The 20,007-nt window shown below is 46.7% G+C and overlaps 1 protein-coding gene across 1 annotated transcript in view; it reads right to left on the minus strand.

Annotated features, from left to right (window-relative positions):
* LOC112119360 (2-oxoglutarate dehydrogenase, mitochondrial) overlaps positions 1-20,007 on the minus strand; it is a 105,494-nt gene that overhangs the window by 39,479 nt on the left and 46,008 nt on the right. Inside the window, exons 4-6 of the mRNA XM_024217986.1 lie at positions 16,588-16,678; positions 7,033-7,077; positions 168-283 (exon numbers count right to left, since the gene is read on the minus strand). Of these exons, the coding sequence (XP_024073754.1) occupies positions 168-283; positions 7,033-7,077; positions 16,588-16,678 (252 nt within the window). The remainder of the gene's footprint in view (positions 1-167; positions 284-7,032; positions 7,078-16,587; positions 16,679-20,007) is intronic.

Below are 20,007 nucleotides of genomic sequence, written 5' to 3' on the forward strand. Positions count from 1 at the left end.
TGAGTAATAAAGGAAAGGGGAACAGAGAATTCTGATCTCTGGTGAGGCAGGGGGAAGTAGCATTCAGAGTTTTATTATTAAATCTCCCGATAAAGATCCCAAATTGGGAACCAAATGGAACAGCCTAGTTTTCTGAAGTCTGTGCAATTCCCCTGCACTTGTCTTACCTCCAGGCGGCGGATGATCTCGCGGAGTGGAAGAGCCGACTCATTGCCTCCAATGAAAGTGGTCGTGGGCAAGTGGAAGACCTTGTCGAGATCCGATTCATCAAGTCCATAAAACCCTGCAGGATTTCATGGGTAGGACAAGCCAAAGCAGGGGAGAGAGAGAGAGAGGGGTGTGTTTCGGACATGGACAGTCACACAGGAACCAGGGTTGTGGGGAGGATGACAAAAAAAGCAGCACAAAAACCAAAAATAAGCATGAAGGAGGTTTGTGTGGATAAATAACCAAGCAGTAATTAAACAGACACACAAGCACAGAACAAAAAGGTTATTACAAAAGGCACGCAGGCAACACCAGGATACAAAACACAACAAAGCAATATATATGCATATGAATTGGTAATTAAATTGAGTGTTGAATTGAGATGGATTGGAGTCCCACATACACAAAATACATTTTAGGAATATAATATAGGTGAGAGAAGAAAAAACAAAGAGGATTGGCCAGTCATTGAGCAAACAGATTTCACCACATGTTCCGAATTAACAAAACAAAGTTGAAGCAGAAAACAAAAAGGTTAAATGGACCGACCCAAAACAATAAAAAATAAGGAAGGAAAGCAAGATAAAGAAAGCTGCGTCAGTTTCAGGATTCTGCAGTGGACTCTTCTGAATAGCTCATGCGGGGGAGAAGTATTTTACAATAAATGGGACCCATGTGCTTTGAGCAAAGCCCTCTTTGCAGGCAGGCAGGAGGGTTTTGCTACTCTTCCCAAGAGCCGGCCCCGTTAGCCTGTTCAGGCCTATGGGTTTAAACTTGGCCACCCTTGGAGCTCTTTGTTTTCCCCTGTGGTGGATAGGTTCTTACACCAAGCCCACCACACCTTGGTATCGGAGGAGGCGATGCTGAAGCCTTCAGCATAGTAAATGGGAAGTTTCAGCTTAAAAGAAATTAATGATCTGTAAGGAAATCTACATGGGACTCAAATACAGGGCTCAAAGCAAAGAACTGGCAAGGGGGAGGCGAGGGGCTCAGAACAGGGCAGCAATGCCTATGCAACATCCCATTACCAGAGGCAATCCCTTAACGATTAACCTGTACGCCAGTGATAACCAGAGATGTTACTGATATGGCCCTATATGTGCCATTCCTCCTCTACCAACAGGCCAATTGTGCCATGAGGTTTCTTCCCCACCAACCTCCCTCAGACATTACCAAAGCTGTACGCTGGCCCACAGGATTACAATTTAAACACCATTACAACGGTCTCTCTGAGCAGAAGATCATCTCCTTTTAGAAGCAGGCAGCTAGGTGGGAGTGTTTGGCTAGTACACACACCCTTATTTACATGTAACTCAACCCTGCTCCTTGTACCTTGTTTCAAAGCAGATAGAGATCTGCTAAGAAATTCTACTTTCATTCCATATTTTTTGGACTAGCAATAACTCCTCTGGGCAGAGACGGAGTTCCTGACCTGCCTGCGGTAACTGGAGTCCACTTATAGGAGCCATCCTGTGACCATGCAGTGGTTTGTCTACATTCTCAGCTGCCACGTCACAGGGAGACAAGGTCACTCCATGTTAATGGCTCTGTAGGGCTCCCTCTATCAGAGCACCTTTCAGTGCCCACTTCTGAAAGCGGAAGGACCTCTGATTTAAAAGTGAGCACTGATGGAGCAATTTAATCATGGACGAGGTATTGGCATGAATGTATTTGAAGGTTGTTTAACATCATTTGAGGGCACTAGTAAAACAGGCAGATAATTAGCACAGCTAATTACAGGCATGCTCCCAGCAGCTTTTATACTGTCAAGCCCTTTTTTAGAGGGCATAAATGGGCCACAGAACCAAGCTGGAATTCTGGACAGGAAGTTTCAAGTTGTGAAGGGGGTATTTTTAAATCCACAAAAATAACCTTCCTGTTGATGTTCAATAACTACTATCCTGCCCTATAGCACCTCAATGGAACTCAAAGTGAGTGACAAACATGAAACCACCACCTCTGTGAGGTAGGTCAAAATGCTTGAGACAGAGAAACTGAGGCACTGAAAAGGACTTTCCTTTCATAACCCAGCAAGTCAGCGGCAGAGATGGGACCCGAACCCTGGAATCCTGACCACCAGTCCCGTTCTAACCATTAGGCCACACTTACCTATTAACTAGAAGTGTGGTGAACTATAAAAGCAAACAAACAGGATTTGTTCTCTCTTGGTGCTGAAAAATCTGCTTAGCATTGATATAGGGTTTAACCTGGCCCAGGGCTCAAGCCATCCCACTTGCATCTGTGCAGACACTGCAGCTCCTCTGCACTCGTATGGGGATGAATAGCCATATGCCATAACAGTGCCAACTCTGGAATCCTGCCACACACAGGTTGGCAGGATGACACCAAAGGGATGGGTAAGATCATGGAGTAAGATTGTTACTGGGTGGCTAAATACACATTTACAGAGTGACTAGTGCCTTCCACAGGAAGGGTTAGGGACCACATGACAGTATACACTTTCCATGAAGTGGCCGAAGCCTGAATGACACAGAAGAGTCATCGCAGCTCATATCAACACTCCAGTCTTTGAATGCATGTGACCTCCTCTGGGTCTACAGTCAGGCCCTCTAAAGTCTCAACTCAGTATTACGCAGTCCCTACATTCCCCACACTGTACGTGCTGTGCTACAGGAGGCCACAATGCACGACGTTACAAATATGGATGCTGTTTAGAATTTCCTGCCTTGGTGGGAGGGTGCAACTTTAATAACACACAAATTTAAGCCTGCAGTTAAAGCCTCAATCGGCTAGAGTGGAGTTTCCATGGGGCAGGGACCTGTCCCTGTCTTCTTGGCTTTTCTAATGCTCAAATCACAGCAGTGCTGAGTTACTTCAATGAGCATATCTCTGTGCTACTGCACTACAGGTGAGTCATCCTGGGGATGGGCAAGTGATGAGCAACGTGGCAGCCACTCTCTGTGGGGGTGAAGGAACAGCTGGTCTCACTGGAGTTCCACAGAGTCCTGCTGCTGGCACGTGCACTGCATTCATGTCTCCAAGATGTTCGTGCCCTGTCCAGGCCAAGCTGGCTAGATCTGGGGCCTCCAGCTGAACTGCAGTGGCAGGTGGTTTGTGTTGCTGAACACCTCCTCTCCACAATAGAATTTTATACCTCTGGGGCAGGGAAGGGCAAACTATGGCCCGTGGGCCAGATCCGGCCCATGAGGGCTTTCAATCAGGCCCACGGGATTACCGCTCCCGGAAGCGGCCGGCACCATGTCCCTGCAGCCCCCCCCACTGGGGGAAGGGGGGAGAGGAAAGGGGGCAGAGGGCTCCATGCGCTGCCCTCACCTGAAGGCACCACCCCCAGCAGCTCCCATTGGGCAGGAACAGGGAACCACAGCCAGTGGGAGGCTCTGGGGGTGGTACCCGCAGGTGAGGGCAGCATGCAGCAGAGCCGCCTGCCTCCCCGGCTCACTCCCAGAAGCCACTGCCAGACATGTTGGCCACTTCTGGGAGCGGCGCAGGGCCAGGGCAGGCAGGGAGCCTGCCTTAACCCCGCTGCGCGCCGCTGCCACCCTGGAGCTGCTTGAGGTAAGCAATGCCGGGCTGGAGCCCGCACCCCAACCCCCTGCCCTGAGCCCCCTAATCCCCTGCCTTGAGCCCCCTGCTGCACCCCAACCCCCTGCCCTGAGCCCCCTAATCCCCTGCGTTGAGCCCCCTGCTGCACCCCAACCCCCTGCCCCGAGCCCTCTGCCGCACTCCGCACCCCCTCCTGCACCCCAACCCCTTACCCTGAGCCCCTTCCTGCATACCACACCCTTCTCCCCACACTCCCTCCTGCACCCCAACCCCCTGCTCCAGCCCTACATTCATGGCCCTGCATACAATTTCCCACCCAGATGTGGCCCTTGGGCCAAAAAGTTTGCTATAATGGAGCCCACTGCCTTCAAAGGGAGTAAAGAGCAGAATCTGGCTCCATACGTATAAAAAGAGTTGGTCTCTTTACCTCCTCTATCACTTATTGCTTGCCCAGCAATTGCTCAACTCAGCCTTTGCTTTTGGCTGTGTTGACCAATTAAACGCAATTTAAGTGAAGCTGTTCATATATAAGTTACACACACTGGGGTGAAGCCAAAACAGCCTGTGTGTGAGATGCGGCAAGGTCACTGGGTAGGAGATGGGACTACATTGCACAGAGTGCCTTGCTCCTTCTCCATGACTAGCAGGCAGCCACCTGAACAGTCCTAGGCTGGGGGTTTTCTAATGCCAAAGAAAATGCTGAGAGCCTCAGGAATGTTATGTTAGTGACTAGATTAACAGCAGTTTCCACTGCAGTCACAAGAAAGTTATTCCCCAATAGGAGTAAGGATGTGTAATGGGAAATCTACATGAGGAAATTGATCAGAATAGCTCCCACAGTGGACACTTATTCTGAAATACCTATAGTGCTTTAAATTCACACCCTACCTTATTCTGGAGCAATTTCCCCATGTAGTCAAGCCCTAAAAGGCAGCGGGGATTAGGCCAGGGCAATGGACATAGGATTTCAGCTCTACTCCAGCAGCAGTACTAAAAAAGCACAGGCAGCAGGGAAGTGCTACACTGGCCTGAGCTGATAACTCAGCCATGGACATGCTGCCTTTCGGCAGAAACGTGGCCTCAAGAAGGAAGTGGGTGCTTAATGCCAATGAGTTTTGTGAAAAGCCACCTGCCATTTGGAAACTCTTTGGTACTAGACTGGGGCCCTCCAAGCCTGCCTGCCACACTGGCAAGGCAGGCTCCCCATAGGCTAGGAGAGAGGCCTTTAGCTGGGGGCGGGCTTGCCCCCGGCCACATCCCAGAACCCAACAGGACACTCGCAAGAGAAGAGGGTGAACTACAGACCCAGGAGATAGAGGAGCATTCCTTTAGGTTTCCCAACAGTTGCTAGGTGTGTGCAGGCTGGTTGCCTCCTCTTGCTCTTTGCAAGGTGGTGGCTCACCCACTCCTTCATCCTCCACTCTAGAGGATGGGGATTGGAGGCACCTGGGCAGGGGTGGCGAGTTGTATGGGCCCCTGGTGTCCATGCTCCAGTAATATTCAGGGCCCTGGGGCATGGCTCCACCAATGTTCGGGGGCAGGGCTCTCCCCTGGCCCTGCCTGCTGCCCCAACTCGCCTCCCCTGGAGCGTCTCCGGGCCCTGCCTGCTGCCCCTAGGCAATTTAAGAGGGTCCGGGGGGCCCTGGCTGCTGCCATCACCACGGGCTGCACAGCAAGGCTAAGGCGGCTACCTGCCCACCCTTGCTCCGCACCACTCCCGGAAGAGGCCAGCACGTCCCTGTGGCCACGGGAGGGGCGAGTGTCTCCGCGCGCTGCCCCAGCCCCGACTCTGCAGCTCCCATTGGCAGGGAACTGCAGCCAATGGGAGCTGCGGGGGTAGTGCCTGTGGGCAGCAGCACACAGAGACCCCTCAGCCCCCTGCCTAGGAACTGCTGCCAGAGGGGTGTGCAGGTCCCTTTTGGGAGCTGCCCAAGGTAAGTGCTGCACCCCTCACCCTCTCCCAAAGCCCCCTCCAACACCCAAACTCCCTCCCAGAGCCTTAGGCAGGTGGGGGGAGGGGAAGAGGGGAGAGAGAGAGAGACTTGGACCTGTTCTGGGCATCACCAAAAATTATACAAACCTGCTGCCCCTGCACCTGGGAACAATGGGACTGCAGTTACAGAGTCAGGTTTCTGAGTTTCCCTTGACTTTTTGCTTTAATTTTATGGTGGCTACGTGAACACTAGGATCAACGTTCAGGGTTGTTTTCAGACCTTTGTTTCTCTGCTCCCTTGCTATGCTCCAGTTTTTTTTATTAATGTTGGTATTTATAGAAACCAGAGCTCAATTCATATAACTGGGTGTGAGAGGGTGTGGATTAGGGGCAGAGTTCGCACACAGGCAATTTAGATCTAGGTCAGATGCAAGTCAGGAGGGCGAGATTCAAGGATTTAGTGACAGCAGGAAAAAGGAATATAATCAGTCTGTAGGCGGGCACCTCTGATTGTGGGCTGTTCCCAGCCCACACAGCTGGGACGAATTCCCTTGCTACTCACCCCCATACTTCTCCATGTCACTGCATGTAACCTGTAGAACAGGACTATGAAGAAGCGCACAGACATGGTCCAATGGCAGTACAGTGTGGGTGGGCTCTCCCTAACCTTTCTATTTATTCGCTATACGGGGTTATTTTATTCTAACACAGAGATCACTTCTTTAAAACACTGACCCAAAATTCCCCAGTTTGGATGCCTGGAAGTTAGGCCATTTCTTTAGGTGCTTGATTTTTCAAATCTGCCAAGCATATAGAAGTCAATGGCAACACAGAGGCTCAGCACCTCTGACAAACTGTTTAGGGGCTGAAACAGAGAAGGGCCTGACCTTAGGTGCCCAACAGGGAAAATTGGCCTCCATGCACAATAACGATTCAGATGAAAGCCAAGTGCCCCTAGTAATATGAATGTTATCTGGTCAAAGAAAGGTAGGTGCACTGAAAGCTACCCAACTATTATGCCAATTCAAAACAGGTTGTAGGCTCTAGAAAATATCAGGATACCAGAGAATGATTGAGCACAATGAAATAGTATTTCTGGCAAGCCAGACATGCAAGTGGACAGTATGGAAAGCACCTGAAAAACTCAGGATTAAAATAAGTCTATGCACGTTGGCAGCATCACTAACCAAGCATTTAGCTCAGGCACTGTTATTCAGAGAGAAATTAAAAAACGATACAAAACACTTGACACCGTTGATGAAACATGGAAGGGTTTTGTAACTTTACCCGCTCTGCACATGCCCAGAATAACCTATTCAAAGAGAGTCCTGAACTCCAGAAGGGTTAAAGGCTCATTATTTGCATACCTCCTACTGTTAGCAATCTCAGCCGCTCCTTGAACACTGCAAGATCTGGGAGGGGAGGGAAAGGTGGGATGCAGAAGGGAGAAGACAGAGAGATGCAGTCAAAGTTAGTAAAACCAGAACTGTGAAGAGAAGTCATGGAAAGCACAAGTTAAAAAAAAATAAAATAAATAAAAGTATTCAAATATGGTCAAAACCACCTTAGGAGGGAAGGCTTAGAATGGGGGATGACTACGCATTATACTGGGGAAGAGATCCATGAGGAAATCCTTCAGAAAGCCGCCTGCAAAGAGGGTGCAGGTGAAAGTGAGGGGTATCACTGACACTGGGGAGCAATTGAGCTGCATGGGTTGAGATCTCCTCTTATTGTTCCCCTAAACGAAACATGCACACAAGAAGATTACAGTACATCGGCATGTAACAGCAGCCAGGAGTCTGACAAAGCTCTGGAAACCAACTCTGTCAAAAGCCGTTGTAGAAGCATAAAGCCTTATGGGGCGGGATCATACGCAGAGTTCCAGACGCTGAACATGAGACCTTGCCCTTTCTTCACAGCTAGTTTATCAAGCTGGGAATTGTTCTGCAAATGCCAGTATTTTGAATGCCTCAGCTCTGATCCTTGCTGCTGGCGGGAGATAGGATTTTCAAGGTCATCCCTAAAGAGCAACAATGGATTTGCTGACAGCATTCAGCTACAAGGAAACTGGATGTAGAGCCACAGTGCAGCTGCCTCTGCAACATCAGTGCAAGGCACAGACAGAGGAGAACAGGATCTCTGCACGCTGACAGATGCAGGGATGCACACCTGTCCTTATGGGGATGATGTTCTGATCACAGTCTTTGCACTGACTCAAGTCTGCCCTGTGTATAAATGTTATTAATGGAGAGCCACGCATGCAAAATGCTTTGTTGTTTCTGACACGGACTGTGAGCATGCTGGATGGAGTCGGACATGCTGGGGACACAGGCAGTCAACACGCTGGACTCCTGCGCAGGATGGGCTACAGCTGGTTAGCAGTGCCAAAGCTCCTTTTGTGGGTTAGAAAGATTGGGGGCTCAACCATTTTCATAGCATGGACCACATCTGAGACACCTCTCCTCCCTTTGGCCATTCCACAACGTCCCTAGGCAATTGCTTACATGGAGAACAGTGAAGTATGCAGTGTGTTTCTTAGCTGTCTTAATGACATTTTAGCAGCCAGAAAGGAGGAGAGCCAGCAACAGGTGAGCAGCCAGCTCTCAGCAGATTACACTCTGGGAACCTCTGCAGCAGAAAATGTGGAGCATAAACCCCCAGTGTGAACTGTGAAGGCTAAGTTCACAGCTGTCTCGGTGAGAAAGGAAGCAGCGCACTTCCATATACGAGATCTAGGCAGGACTGGATCTGACCAACGTGCTACTGAAACTTACTGGCTTGTGGAATGAGATTTTCAGGAAGAGAAAACTTTCAGGCACACCAGATTTACCCATCCACTCATACTCCTGATCAGAGAGACCACACCTCCCTCAGCCCATCTCTTCTAATCACTCATGAGCTTGCTGAACTACTCCACGTGATTGCCTGGTCATTTCAGAGCTAGAGGGTGGATGCCACTATCTTTTACTTACGTAAGATCAAGGAACAGCAGCATATGTTGGCTTGTGAGAGAGGTCAGAGCCTGAATGATTACATGAACACAGATGGATGCAGGCTCAGGACGGTCCATTCCATGCAACTCTTTTCAGGTTTGCTCTAACATGCTTCTCCAAAAGGGCATTTGCTGGGAGTTGGACTGGGAGGGGAATAGGAGCTGCTCTACAATTTGACAACCCAGAGGGGATGTGTAGGACAGCATAAAATGCTTACACCAGATTAAGCAGGTAAAGGCAGGCCTGGATACAACAACTATCAGGGAGCTATCAAGAAGTTACAGTGGGGAGGAAAGGGTGCGGGGGGGAGAGAAGAACTGGTTCAATGTCTGAGTACCCAAGTTAAAGCAGGGGAAGGAAGGCAGCAGTTTGAAAAGGGGAGGAAGGTTTGGGAGCCTCTGGTTACAAATAATCCTGTATGCTGCCCAGTGATCACATAAGCAACACAGAAGATCAATCTGGGTTTGGGAAATCACCTGCTTGTTGAGCCTCTTGGAGCTAGATTTTGAAGAGGAAGGCGCAACAGGGTCACAAGCACCACTGATGAATGCGCCCAACAACCCATCCAGGGGCATAAACGGGCTGGCTGGCTCACTTGCTGTACCTTGATTTCAATATGTGTTCTCCCCCCCCCCGCCCCCGGCATCTAGCAGAGGGTGGAATCTACTGCGAAGACTCAAGGCACACCTTGGGTTTTAATAGCTAACATGGCTCTCTTCATATCACTGTCCATCAGATCCATTACTGGCAGCAGGGAGATAGGCTGGAATTTTCAAAGGAAAGAAGGAAGTTCAGCACCCACACCCCACTAACACTCCAGAGAAACTGGGTGCTTAAGTCTTTCTGGAGATCCCAACCTCAAACTTCTTCTCACACAGGCTTCAATACCCGTACACATTTCTCAGCATAAATGGGGTCACGTTGTTTAAGTCAAAAGGAGTTTCTGAAAGAGCAGCGATAATAGCAAATTGCTAAATAAAAGCCATTTGAAAAGCAAGAGATCAGTTTCGGAAACTGGCTCTGTGCTACTCCCTCTTAATTACAGCATACACCCAACAGTATCTTGTACCCAAGCTATTAGTTGCAGAACTTGTACTAAAGCTGATCTCCATGCATTTCACTGCACGGACGTTGAAAGCAGATCGTGTCATCAGGACAAATAAAATCACTGAGTAATTAACCATTCTGCTCATTAACTGCAGCCTAAGTGTCAAGAAATCATTTTAACATAAAACCGAGCAGGATTTGCTTAGAAATTAGCTTCATATGTGATAAACAGGCTACTGCAGATCCCAGGCCAGTGACCAGAATATTTGTACTTGTCTTGCTGACGACTCAAAGTTTGCAAAGATCAAGTTGTAAGAGAAGGCCTAGGTGTTCCTCCTCCCTCTAATGATCCCTGAGCTACCAGCCAGTGAACAGCATTGGCAGAGAGGTCTGCTAAGTGCCCCCCCCCAGTGGCAAGAGTAACCGTACATGATCTCCTGATACTAGTATAGCATTTCCCCACAGTCAAAGCACTTTACCAACAGTAAATAGGTCGCAGCAGTCCTGAATGCAAGGCAAGTATTACCTCTAGATGAGGAAATGGAGGCATAGATGTCTTTGCCTAAGGCCATGGGGGTACCAGTGCTGAAATTGGGATTTAGATGAATGATAACACTAAATCTGAAGGATTCAGTTTCTCAGTCCTACATCATCCTCTCATGTAAGGCATACGTAGGGAAAGGCCTTAAACCAAGAGACACACAGACCCCTATTCTCCTCTCTTCTCCTCTCCCCCATCAACTTCAGTGATTCATAGAGCTGTAAGTGAGATCAGAATAAGGCTCACAGATTCTCACTCCTGAAAGAGAGGAGGAGTGAGGGATACCTCAGTAAAAACAGAGGTGGCCAGTACGCAGCCAACAGGTTACATGGCCAGACATGGCCCACGGTGCTCAGCAGTTGCCCTCAATTTTATTCTAGAGGTTAAAAGTCCAGCTGTGTAATGAGACTGGACTGCTCTGATCAAAGTGGTATAATGCACTCTGGGTCCTGTAATCCCCACAGTTCTACATCTCTACACTCCTGGGGCTTGTGGCAAAATGCCAGCCTGGCTCTTGATTAGGCAGCTGTGGATGTCCTGGAATAGCAGAACAAGGCAACCTCTTTACTTGTCCCTAGATTATATCATGCGCCAACATCCATCCAACCTGAATCTCAGTTTTCAATACAATAATTTTGCGAATTATTCTGTTTTTAGTGCCTCTCCTCTGTTTATAGCACCACTCCTCTGTTTATAGCAGAGAAGTCTGAAGAAGGGGAAATTATTGCTTTCTGACTGTGCTCTTTGGCATCTGAAAAACATCTGGTTTTGTCCTATTTCTTATGAAGCAACTTTGTTTACTTGCTTGGGCAGTGGCAGCCCGAAGGGGTGGGGCTAATTAGGGAACAGTGAGTAAACGAAGCTGCATAGCTGGTAGATCAGTTGTATCTTTTTGTCAGTCACCACTTTTTTTTTTTAAGCTTTAAAAACACTGACTGTACCACAGCTTTTTAGCTTGCCTTTTCAAAATCTAATACAATAGGCCAGGGCTGTGTATTAATTTGCACCTCTTCAAACCCACTGGTTTCAGATTGAACTCAGCAGCCACATATGGCTTTTAGGATGGCAAAGATCTGAACTAGCTTGGCTATGGTGCCACATCAGAACAAAATCCTCATCAATCCAGACGCATTTTCCTGGCTCTGGAGATTGTCACCAGTTAAAAAAGGAAATCCCAGCAACACACTGCCTACCGATGATGTAGGATTTTGCAGCTGGGTTTGACTCAGTCTCGCATATAAAAGTCGTATCTAATGGGATTCCAAGTGCTCCAGAGAAGGTCAGGTCAGCACTTGCAGTACAAATATATGTACTGGATGTGTCCTCTGCTGTACCTGCCTATGGCATTGTCACCAATATTTTCCTATGGGCGCTCTCATCACAAATGAGAGAGAGTTTGTTTCCAAGCTAGTATTGCTGAGTTTTGTTTTCCTATTAACTCATCTGCTACAGAAGGCCCTCCATTGGGCATCAGGCCTGCTTCTCTGAAGTCTGCAATGATTCACCTATTTTGGTAAAACAGATCACACCCCAAGCCAAAAGTTAAATCCGTACAAGAACTGTGCATAGCCCAGCTCCTTGAGACTTTTGTTCTGGGGAGAGCTTTCAGATAGTCATAATTAAACAAAATTCATAGTGTAGATGGGATGGTCTAGATATACTTAAACCTGCCTCAGTGCTGGGGATGGACTAGATGACTTCTTGTAGAGCCGGAAGGGACCTCATTTCTATGATTCATCTCAACAAATGAGATGGAACTGCCCCACCAAAGCTGTTACGATGTTCATTCTGACTCTTCTCTTGCTCTCATTTGTAACTTCACACTGATGTTGGTGTGATTAGTGCCTTGTATTCAGCATTATGACTTCATGGCAGGGTCAGACACAATCCACACTGCCCTGCCAAAGGAAAAGGCAGCACAGAGAAACGCTATGCCAGATTATCTCCTACACTGTCAGCACCAGAGAATGGAGGGAGCATTAGGTAACCAGTTACAGCTCCCAGACCCTCCAGCAGCATCACCACCTGGAACTGCCGATAAGCAGCTCTAAGTTGCACCACAGATGTCGGGTCCTTAATGGAACCCACAGCCTGCACCAGTGAGGGAACCAACATAGTGAGCTCTGGCATGCTCCTTCCCTCCTCACTACACTGGGCCAGGTGCCAGGTGCAGACGGGGCTCCGATCAAGCACATCTGAGCCAGCAAAGAGCCCCCTACCAGAGGAAATTTCTGCAGGTCAGTTGCAGCCCATTTCCAGCTGCCTTGCACTGCCTGAGCAGCCACATTTGATCTCAATACAGCATTTGGTCCACACACCAAGTAATGCACAGTATATTTCCCCACTCCACAGCCCTCTGGTTAGAGCTAGTGTCAAAGTCTCTCTGTAGAAAGGAATCCTAGACATTTGCTTTATAGATGTAGTTTCCTCCCTTGCACCGCTAAATCCTTCACAAGTCTCCCTGGGTTACTCTTCACCACTCTGGTTTTAATCTCTTCTAAAGAGAGCTGAACTGAAATTCTTGCCAGGTTAAGCACTTGGGGCCAGATGCTCATTTAGGTCTGGCCTACCCACAGATTTTGTACTGGTATAAACTAGGTTGGTTTGGGATGCATTTTTTTAAAACTGATCTAGTTATACAAGTAAAATCCCTAGCATGGTTGCATATTTGTGCGTATTGTGTTTTAAGTACTTAACTATATTGCCATAGTTAAAACAGTACATCTTGTGTGTTTAGATAAGGCCTTTGGCTCCTAAATGAAGGGAACAGCTTTTCAAACACATGCCAGTTTAGCTGCTAGGCACAGCGGTCTTCTGAAAGTCTGTTCCCTCAAGCATAACTAGACTATACCTGTTAGTAAGACTATTTCTTCCTTTGGAGTCTTAGCCGATGCACATCTGCTCACAACTAAGCCAGCTAATTTCATTTAGAATTTCCTGACAGATTAGATTCCTCCACAATGAGTTTTAACTGCAGCAGGGACACTCAAAGACAAAGTTCTACAACATTCTTATTGGCTTCTTATCTTGTTCTTTAACAATGTTAGGATTTTACTCTCGACACAGATTTTGACAGAATGCAGGAACTCTTCAGCAGACATCTGTGTTAGTGCTTACTTTTCTCTTGTGTTTGTTGACCCATCAGGTGTTCCTACAGCCTTTCCACTGTCCGCAGCACTGTTCCTGCTTTTAGATCTTGTAATGGCCATTTGGGGAAGACATCCAGTTTTAAATTCTTTTTATTTAATGAAGCAAACACTCTGATCCTGGTGAGGACTGTGCCAAAGCAGAACAACCTGTGTTTAACCGGATGCTCAGATGTACTGCTGTACTTCTCGTATCAGGGATCTTTCCACACATGGCTGAATTTTACAGCCATCTTCTATTTAATGACAAGTTCCCTTTCAAATTCATGTATCAACTATTTCCTTGACAGGATGAGAAAAATGCTGTAAATAGTAACCCTGCTAATGTTGAAAATCCTATGCAGCTTTTTACACTGATCTTAGTAAAGATTGGGGAAAAAGATGTTAAGATCAAGATTTCAAAAGTAACTGGTGACTTTGGGTGTTATGTTTAGAAAACATGTTAATACATCCCCAAGTCTAGTCAGAGTCTAGAATCAGCAGATAGTCTACACACCACTTAAAGTCTCAGGATATGTCTTAAACTGGTGCATACAGGTAGGTTTTGTGCTGGCCCTCAATTTCTCCCTTAATGGATTTCAGCCTGCTCCGCTCCAGCTCTATTCTAGCTCATACATCATCAATAGAATGTTACTAAACAAGTTAAAATGTGTTTTCTGTCAGTACTGCAAAGCTGGCGAGCTGAGAATAAGAGCAGAATCCCAACAGAAAACACAGTTTTGCATCTAAAATGAATAGATTTGCTTGAACCTGTGAGGCAGAAACCTACTATGCCTTTAAACACAAGGCATTTTCCAGATTAGAACAGTACTCAGCTCAGTGTTAAATTTAATTTAGTTCTCAAGAAGTTTCTTCCTTTTAGTGCTGTGATACGGGGCCCAATTCTCACCTACACTAATGCCCCTTTAGGCCACTTTGGCAGCATAAAAGTCGCCTCAGAGGGCAGAAACAGCCTCATGAGAATACCGAGCACAGAGGCCTCCCAAGCTGGTGTACAGCCTGGTATAAGGGTCTACACTGGCCCATCTCTCAGACATCCCCCCAGCTGTAGGGGGTGCATTGGAGTCATGGCCATAACACACTCACTATGACTACTCTTTGCTTTCCAGGGCTTACAGGAAGTAGAGCTTAAAATTAAAGCAGCACAAGGCTGTTCTAATTTACATGAGGGGCTGTGCAGGGTGCCACACAATCTCAGAATCCAGGGAGCACAAGATGTGGCTCAAAACCACCTTTACCCCCCTTGCTGCCACAAACATGGGCAGAGGACTAGAATGAGAGCCACCAAATGATTTTAAATGCTCATCAGCTGTTTCCAGTGATGCAGTTAGCAGACATCAGATTAAACATTCCTTTTCTTTCCTGGATCTGGACTCTTGAGAACTGACAGGCTAAGCCATCAATGTGAAGGGATTCCAGCCACAGAACTAGCTCCACCCAGAGTTCACTGGTCTTTGGGGCACAGACCCAGACAACTCTATTTAGATACGCATTTTCTGAACATTGAGCTGAGATTGCGAAAGGTTTTCCCGTGTTTGATGAATTTGGGTGTCTGAAAGCAAGTCCCTCATTACTGCTCCCTGACGGAGTCAGCGCCAGCTAAGACTGTTTGTTTTAAAGTTGTACTGGACTACAATGGCTAATGATAAACCCGAATACAAAATTGGACCCAAATGTCAAGAGCTCTAGGAACAATAAATGATCGTAGACAGGATTACCTGACCTTCATAGCTACAATGCAACTACTGCTTCAATAATCCTATATGCTTCAGCCAAGCCAAACAAGTTGATTTTTTAAATTATTTCCCCTTGCACACTCCTGAATAGATTCCAGCAGCATGTTCCTGTTCCTATACCGGTAGCTGGACAAGACATCATCAAATACATTTACATGCACAATATAGTCTGATCAGGTGTTTCACCCATGTCAGGGTTAGTGGTCATTACTCTTGCTCTAGTCTAAGTTAGAAGCATGCTGCTTAGGAGAGCTTACAGAATCAGGTTTATAAACCCTGGAAAGCACCAGCAAGTTGAGAGAGGGCTCAGCCACCATAATCTAGACTAGAAGAACGGCAGCATACTACAGAGATCAAAATTAGAGACTGTTATGAGGTACTGGAATTTCAGCGCCTTTGGGACAGAATTTCAAGTACTGAACAACACACAGTCATCTGTGCAACATACATGCATCTTCCAACCAAAAGCACTGTATTTTCGACCTCTCTACTTGATATGGGAAGACATTCCAAAGCTTCCTTGTCATGATCACTAGCAGACAATTATTGGTCAGAGTTGAAACTGTGCATTCAACTTGTTTTAAAGTTCCACAGCAAGCCAAGGAACTAAGGAATGCAACAGCATTGTCACAAAATTAGCACCATGACATATGACTGTGGGTAATTCAAGAGAGATTTCTTTTTGACTGCACTATTCTTGTATGGAGAATACCAACAAAGCTCCTGTCTTCTCCAACCTGCTGAGGGCTACCACCATGGCCCCCAGAAGCAGTAGCAGCCTGTTGGCGAGAAAGCAGCAGTGCGCTTTGAGGATTCCAGTAGCAAAGGATGCTAAGGAAAGGAAGCATGAACACCTATCTCCATGATACCTGTCTCCCCCTATCACTTTACATTTCCACAGAAATGCAATTGTTTGCACCACTGGACTAGTCAGTCCACTTACAACTGCAATGTGAAATTAACAAATGTTGATAGGAGACGAGAGATAACATGGCTCCTAGATCTACCACATGGCACAATACACGTCCACTAGGATAACTAGAAGGAGTAGTAGAACTGGTGCGCTGCTGCTAGTCTGGTGAAGCCAATGTTTCACCAGATACAAATTTAGAACGTGATCATTACTAAGGAAACTTAAGACCCCTCTTCCTGGTGAAGCGCTCTATCTACAACAAAGCTGTGAAAGTGAGAGAGGAGCGCAAGCAATGCGGCACTAACTGCTCTCAAAGCCCTCACCCAGTTTGTCTGAGGATGTGATAATATCAGCTGGAACGCACGAGTCCAGATCTGCATCCAAGATTCCCAGTGGGTCGAGCTGTGCTACATGATGCCCTCGAATCTATGAAATGGGCCAGGAATGGAAAGGAAAGTGGATACCAAAAAAGGGGGGGGGGGGGGGAAGGGAAGGGATAAAAAAAAGTTAAATTACATTCGAATTAATTTGCAGAGTAATTCTCACCGACGTTTGGAGAAACAGATACTGGTGCATCATCAAAATTTACACAACTAATGCCGAGAGGATCAAGCTTTGCAATGTGGTGACCCCTGACCTGGAAGCAACAACACAGATCAGTTATTAAACAAGTTCATTAAAAGAGACATACACATTTTCACATTCCACCCTTTCTGCAAAGCCACTGTACAAAAGGGATCCATTGCATGTAATAATGTATAAAAAAGTTGCCCATAAACATCACAACTTTTGTTTAAGAGCAACATGGAGTATACACCATATACAAAGTTTATCAGCATGGCCCCGGAACTTCCCTCCACCGCTCCGCTCCGTCCCCCCCCCGCTTCCCCCCCCCCCCCCCAGTTAGCCATTATTAACTCAATTTTACAGTTCAAAGTAAGCTGTGGAGGGGATATTACTTAGACTGTAAGCGCTTTGGGGAAGAGATTATGTCTTCATGTTCTGCAGAGGGACTTTTGAGCTCTGTCAGATAATTTCTGAAAGCATTTCCTAAATAACAGGTCAAGGGATTGACAAGCATGACCTGAACACATGCCTAAGAGAAACATTATTAATAGCCTCCTGGTCCCAATCAGATTCTAGGGTTCCCTTTCAACCCACAGTAGCAAGGAGACAAGAAAGTAGATTTATTGTATGTTGTGTGGTTTGGTAAGTTGTTCTTATTTTGTTTCTGCTTGGATCACTAGGATGTCCTGGTTTCATATTTAAACAACATTTACAGTGTGAAGTTTCTCAGCTCAACACCAGATAGCAGCCCAGAAGGCTCACATGGTTATGAATGCAGCAGAACACCTTCTCTACAGTGAAGAAATTTGTAACATTGGGGTCAAATTCAATATAGGCAAAGCAAAGATTTTCTTCTCTGCTGAAAGATTCTCGGAGATCAGAGAAGTGATCCCAAAGCAAAGAGTAGACCTACCACCACCTTGGATCTGTACAGGAGAGGCACTTGTTATCGTACAAGTTTCCAGAATTTAAGAACTCAACCATGACTATTTCCTGTAAGCACCATAGCACGTTAAGAGTCAGCTCCCAGGTTAATAATCCCAGTGGTCAGACCAATGCCAAGTTGGCTGGCAGGCTTAAATGTGAATGACTAGTTAGTGCAGAGAATATAGTCCTGTTGCATTGCAACAATAATTCAAAAGAGAAGGAGTTGCGGGTTGGATTGGGAGCACAAGAGCAGCTGGTAATGCTCCAAGACTGAAGTTGGGCAGATACATCAGTTCCTTGAACCAAGGAACAAGACTTAAACCACTCAACAAGTTTAAGCACAAAAATAGCAAAGTGCTTCCAGCACAGAGGATGGTCCTAAGGTGAGTCTCAAATAGTTTAGTCTTTTTCATTCTAGCGTAGCCCCCCCCCTTACCACTGACACCACGTTCCAAACTAAGCAGGGTGTTACCCATCAAAGGCCAATATTACAAGTCAGGTTCGGAGCTCATCTTTCTAAAGAGCTTTAGGCTGTTAAGGAATAAGTATGGGCACCCAGATACCGCAGCGAGGAGCACAGTATAGACACCCAAACAGAGAGAATTCTAAAGGCTGTGCAGACATTGGTTTGATAAAGGATGTTTCTCAGTCCACCTCTGGTCTATTACAGACTTTGGGCTGTTTTCTACTTGTGTGAATTGTTGTTAGGTATTCTTCAGAAACAGCTTCGGGAGTTCTGCTTCTGATATCAGAAAAGCGTGGGAAGATATCACTCAAACTCAGGAAAATGTTACTGAGGGTTCTGATCTGGATATTGTTCACACGTGCAGAGAGACCCAACCCCACAATGAGAGATGTTGTGCCAGATCAGAATTTAGTTTTTTTGAATAAGTCTCATGCCAAACAGTTTCCTGCTGATGAGTTATGAGTTCTTCCCTCAGAAACCACTGGGGTCATTCCCACCAACTGCTTGCTCAGCTGCTGAAACTTTGAGTCAATAACTTCTGTTTTCAGTATCTATAGTTTTATCCTCCAGCTAGGAGGCTGTTGTCCAGAAGCTGCAGATGGGTGTATCTAACTGTTTGGGCCTTAAAACACTGCTGTTCTTTATTCCACTGGTGTCAGCTGATTTTGAAACAGACCTGCTGTTTCAGTTAGGGGGCCTGGAGAGACAGTTTGATTTCTGAAAGCTTACTACAAGTTGAAGGCAGTATGTTGCCTGATCTTGGTGACCAGGCCTCTAGATTTTGCAGACATTTTGACTCCCTTCCTGATCAGCTTCCACTCTGAGCTGCAAGTTAGGATACCATATCTGCAGCTCCCACTCGAGTGTGGACCCAGTTATACAGATATAAAAATACCTTACAGTGGTATAGCTTATTTCCTTTCCTGAATATAACTGGGGTGTGGTACCGCTTTAGCTATATTGGCATAGTTAGTGGTACAACTTGGCTGTATAGACAAGGCCTTAGTATTGTAAAGGATCCCAGAGAGGTTTAGGAAGTGATTTCTGTGGTTTAATCCGTTGAAGAGACAGAATTTAGTGCTTGAAATCAGGGGAACTCACTGAGAAAGTGCTGAGCACCTGCATCACGTGACCTCTCCAGAGTTATTGCTGATGAGTCCCCACAGTCTTGGATTAGAATAAGAAAAATGTTCTCCTGCACCAGTCTGGGACCCACTCCCCACCCTTTGACTAGGCATGGGATAATCCATGAGGATTGTCCTGTAATTGAAAGATGGAGAGATCCATTAGATCAACCAGTTCAGCTTCTCAAATCATGCATGTCAAGGGATCTGGGGTTCCAATGCTGGAAATCCTGTTCTTTGGTAACTGTGAACAGAGGAGGGTCAGCTTGGCTGGTTATGGCTGTCAAACAGCTCAGAATTCAGAGCACCAGGAGATGGATTTGATAGTTGTCTGGTTTCTAACCCAAGTCCCAAATCCCTGAATGTGTGGGGGAACTGGAAGAAATTAGTTTCTTTTATCTCCTAGATTTAATACAAAGCAGCTCTGCAGTGCAAACATGCTGAACTGTGTAGGCAGCCATGAAAGCAGCAAGGTATGGAATTCCACCTGAGTGGGTGGCATATGCCTATTTCCTTCATTATAATCATACAAAGGCAGATTGTTTTCCTGCCTCAAAACAAGCCTCTACCAGCCATTACAAAAATTAATCAGACGCATAACTACCGGTATGATTAGAAAGTAAAAGGCAGTTACCCTTTCCGTAACTGGTGTTCTTCGAGATGTGTTGCTCATGTCTATTCCACAGTAGGTGTGCATGCTCGCCAAGTGCACCAGTGCCAGAAGTTTTTCCCCTAGCAGTACCCGGGAGGGGGGGGGAGGGAAGCACCCCCCGCGAACCCTGGAGTGGCCCCTGCCTGGTGCAGTATAAGGGGAGCTGCACGTTCCCCCCCACCCTCAGTTCCTTCTTGCCAGACAACTCCAGCACCGGGGAAGGAGGGCGG

Source organism: Terrapene carolina, unplaced genomic scaffold, assembly GCF_002925995.2.
Source record: "Terrapene carolina triunguis isolate 2854851 unplaced genomic scaffold, T_m_triunguis-2.0 Scaffold49, whole genome shotgun sequence".
Taxonomy (NCBI): Eukaryota; Metazoa; Chordata; order Testudines; family Emydidae; genus Terrapene; species Terrapene triunguis.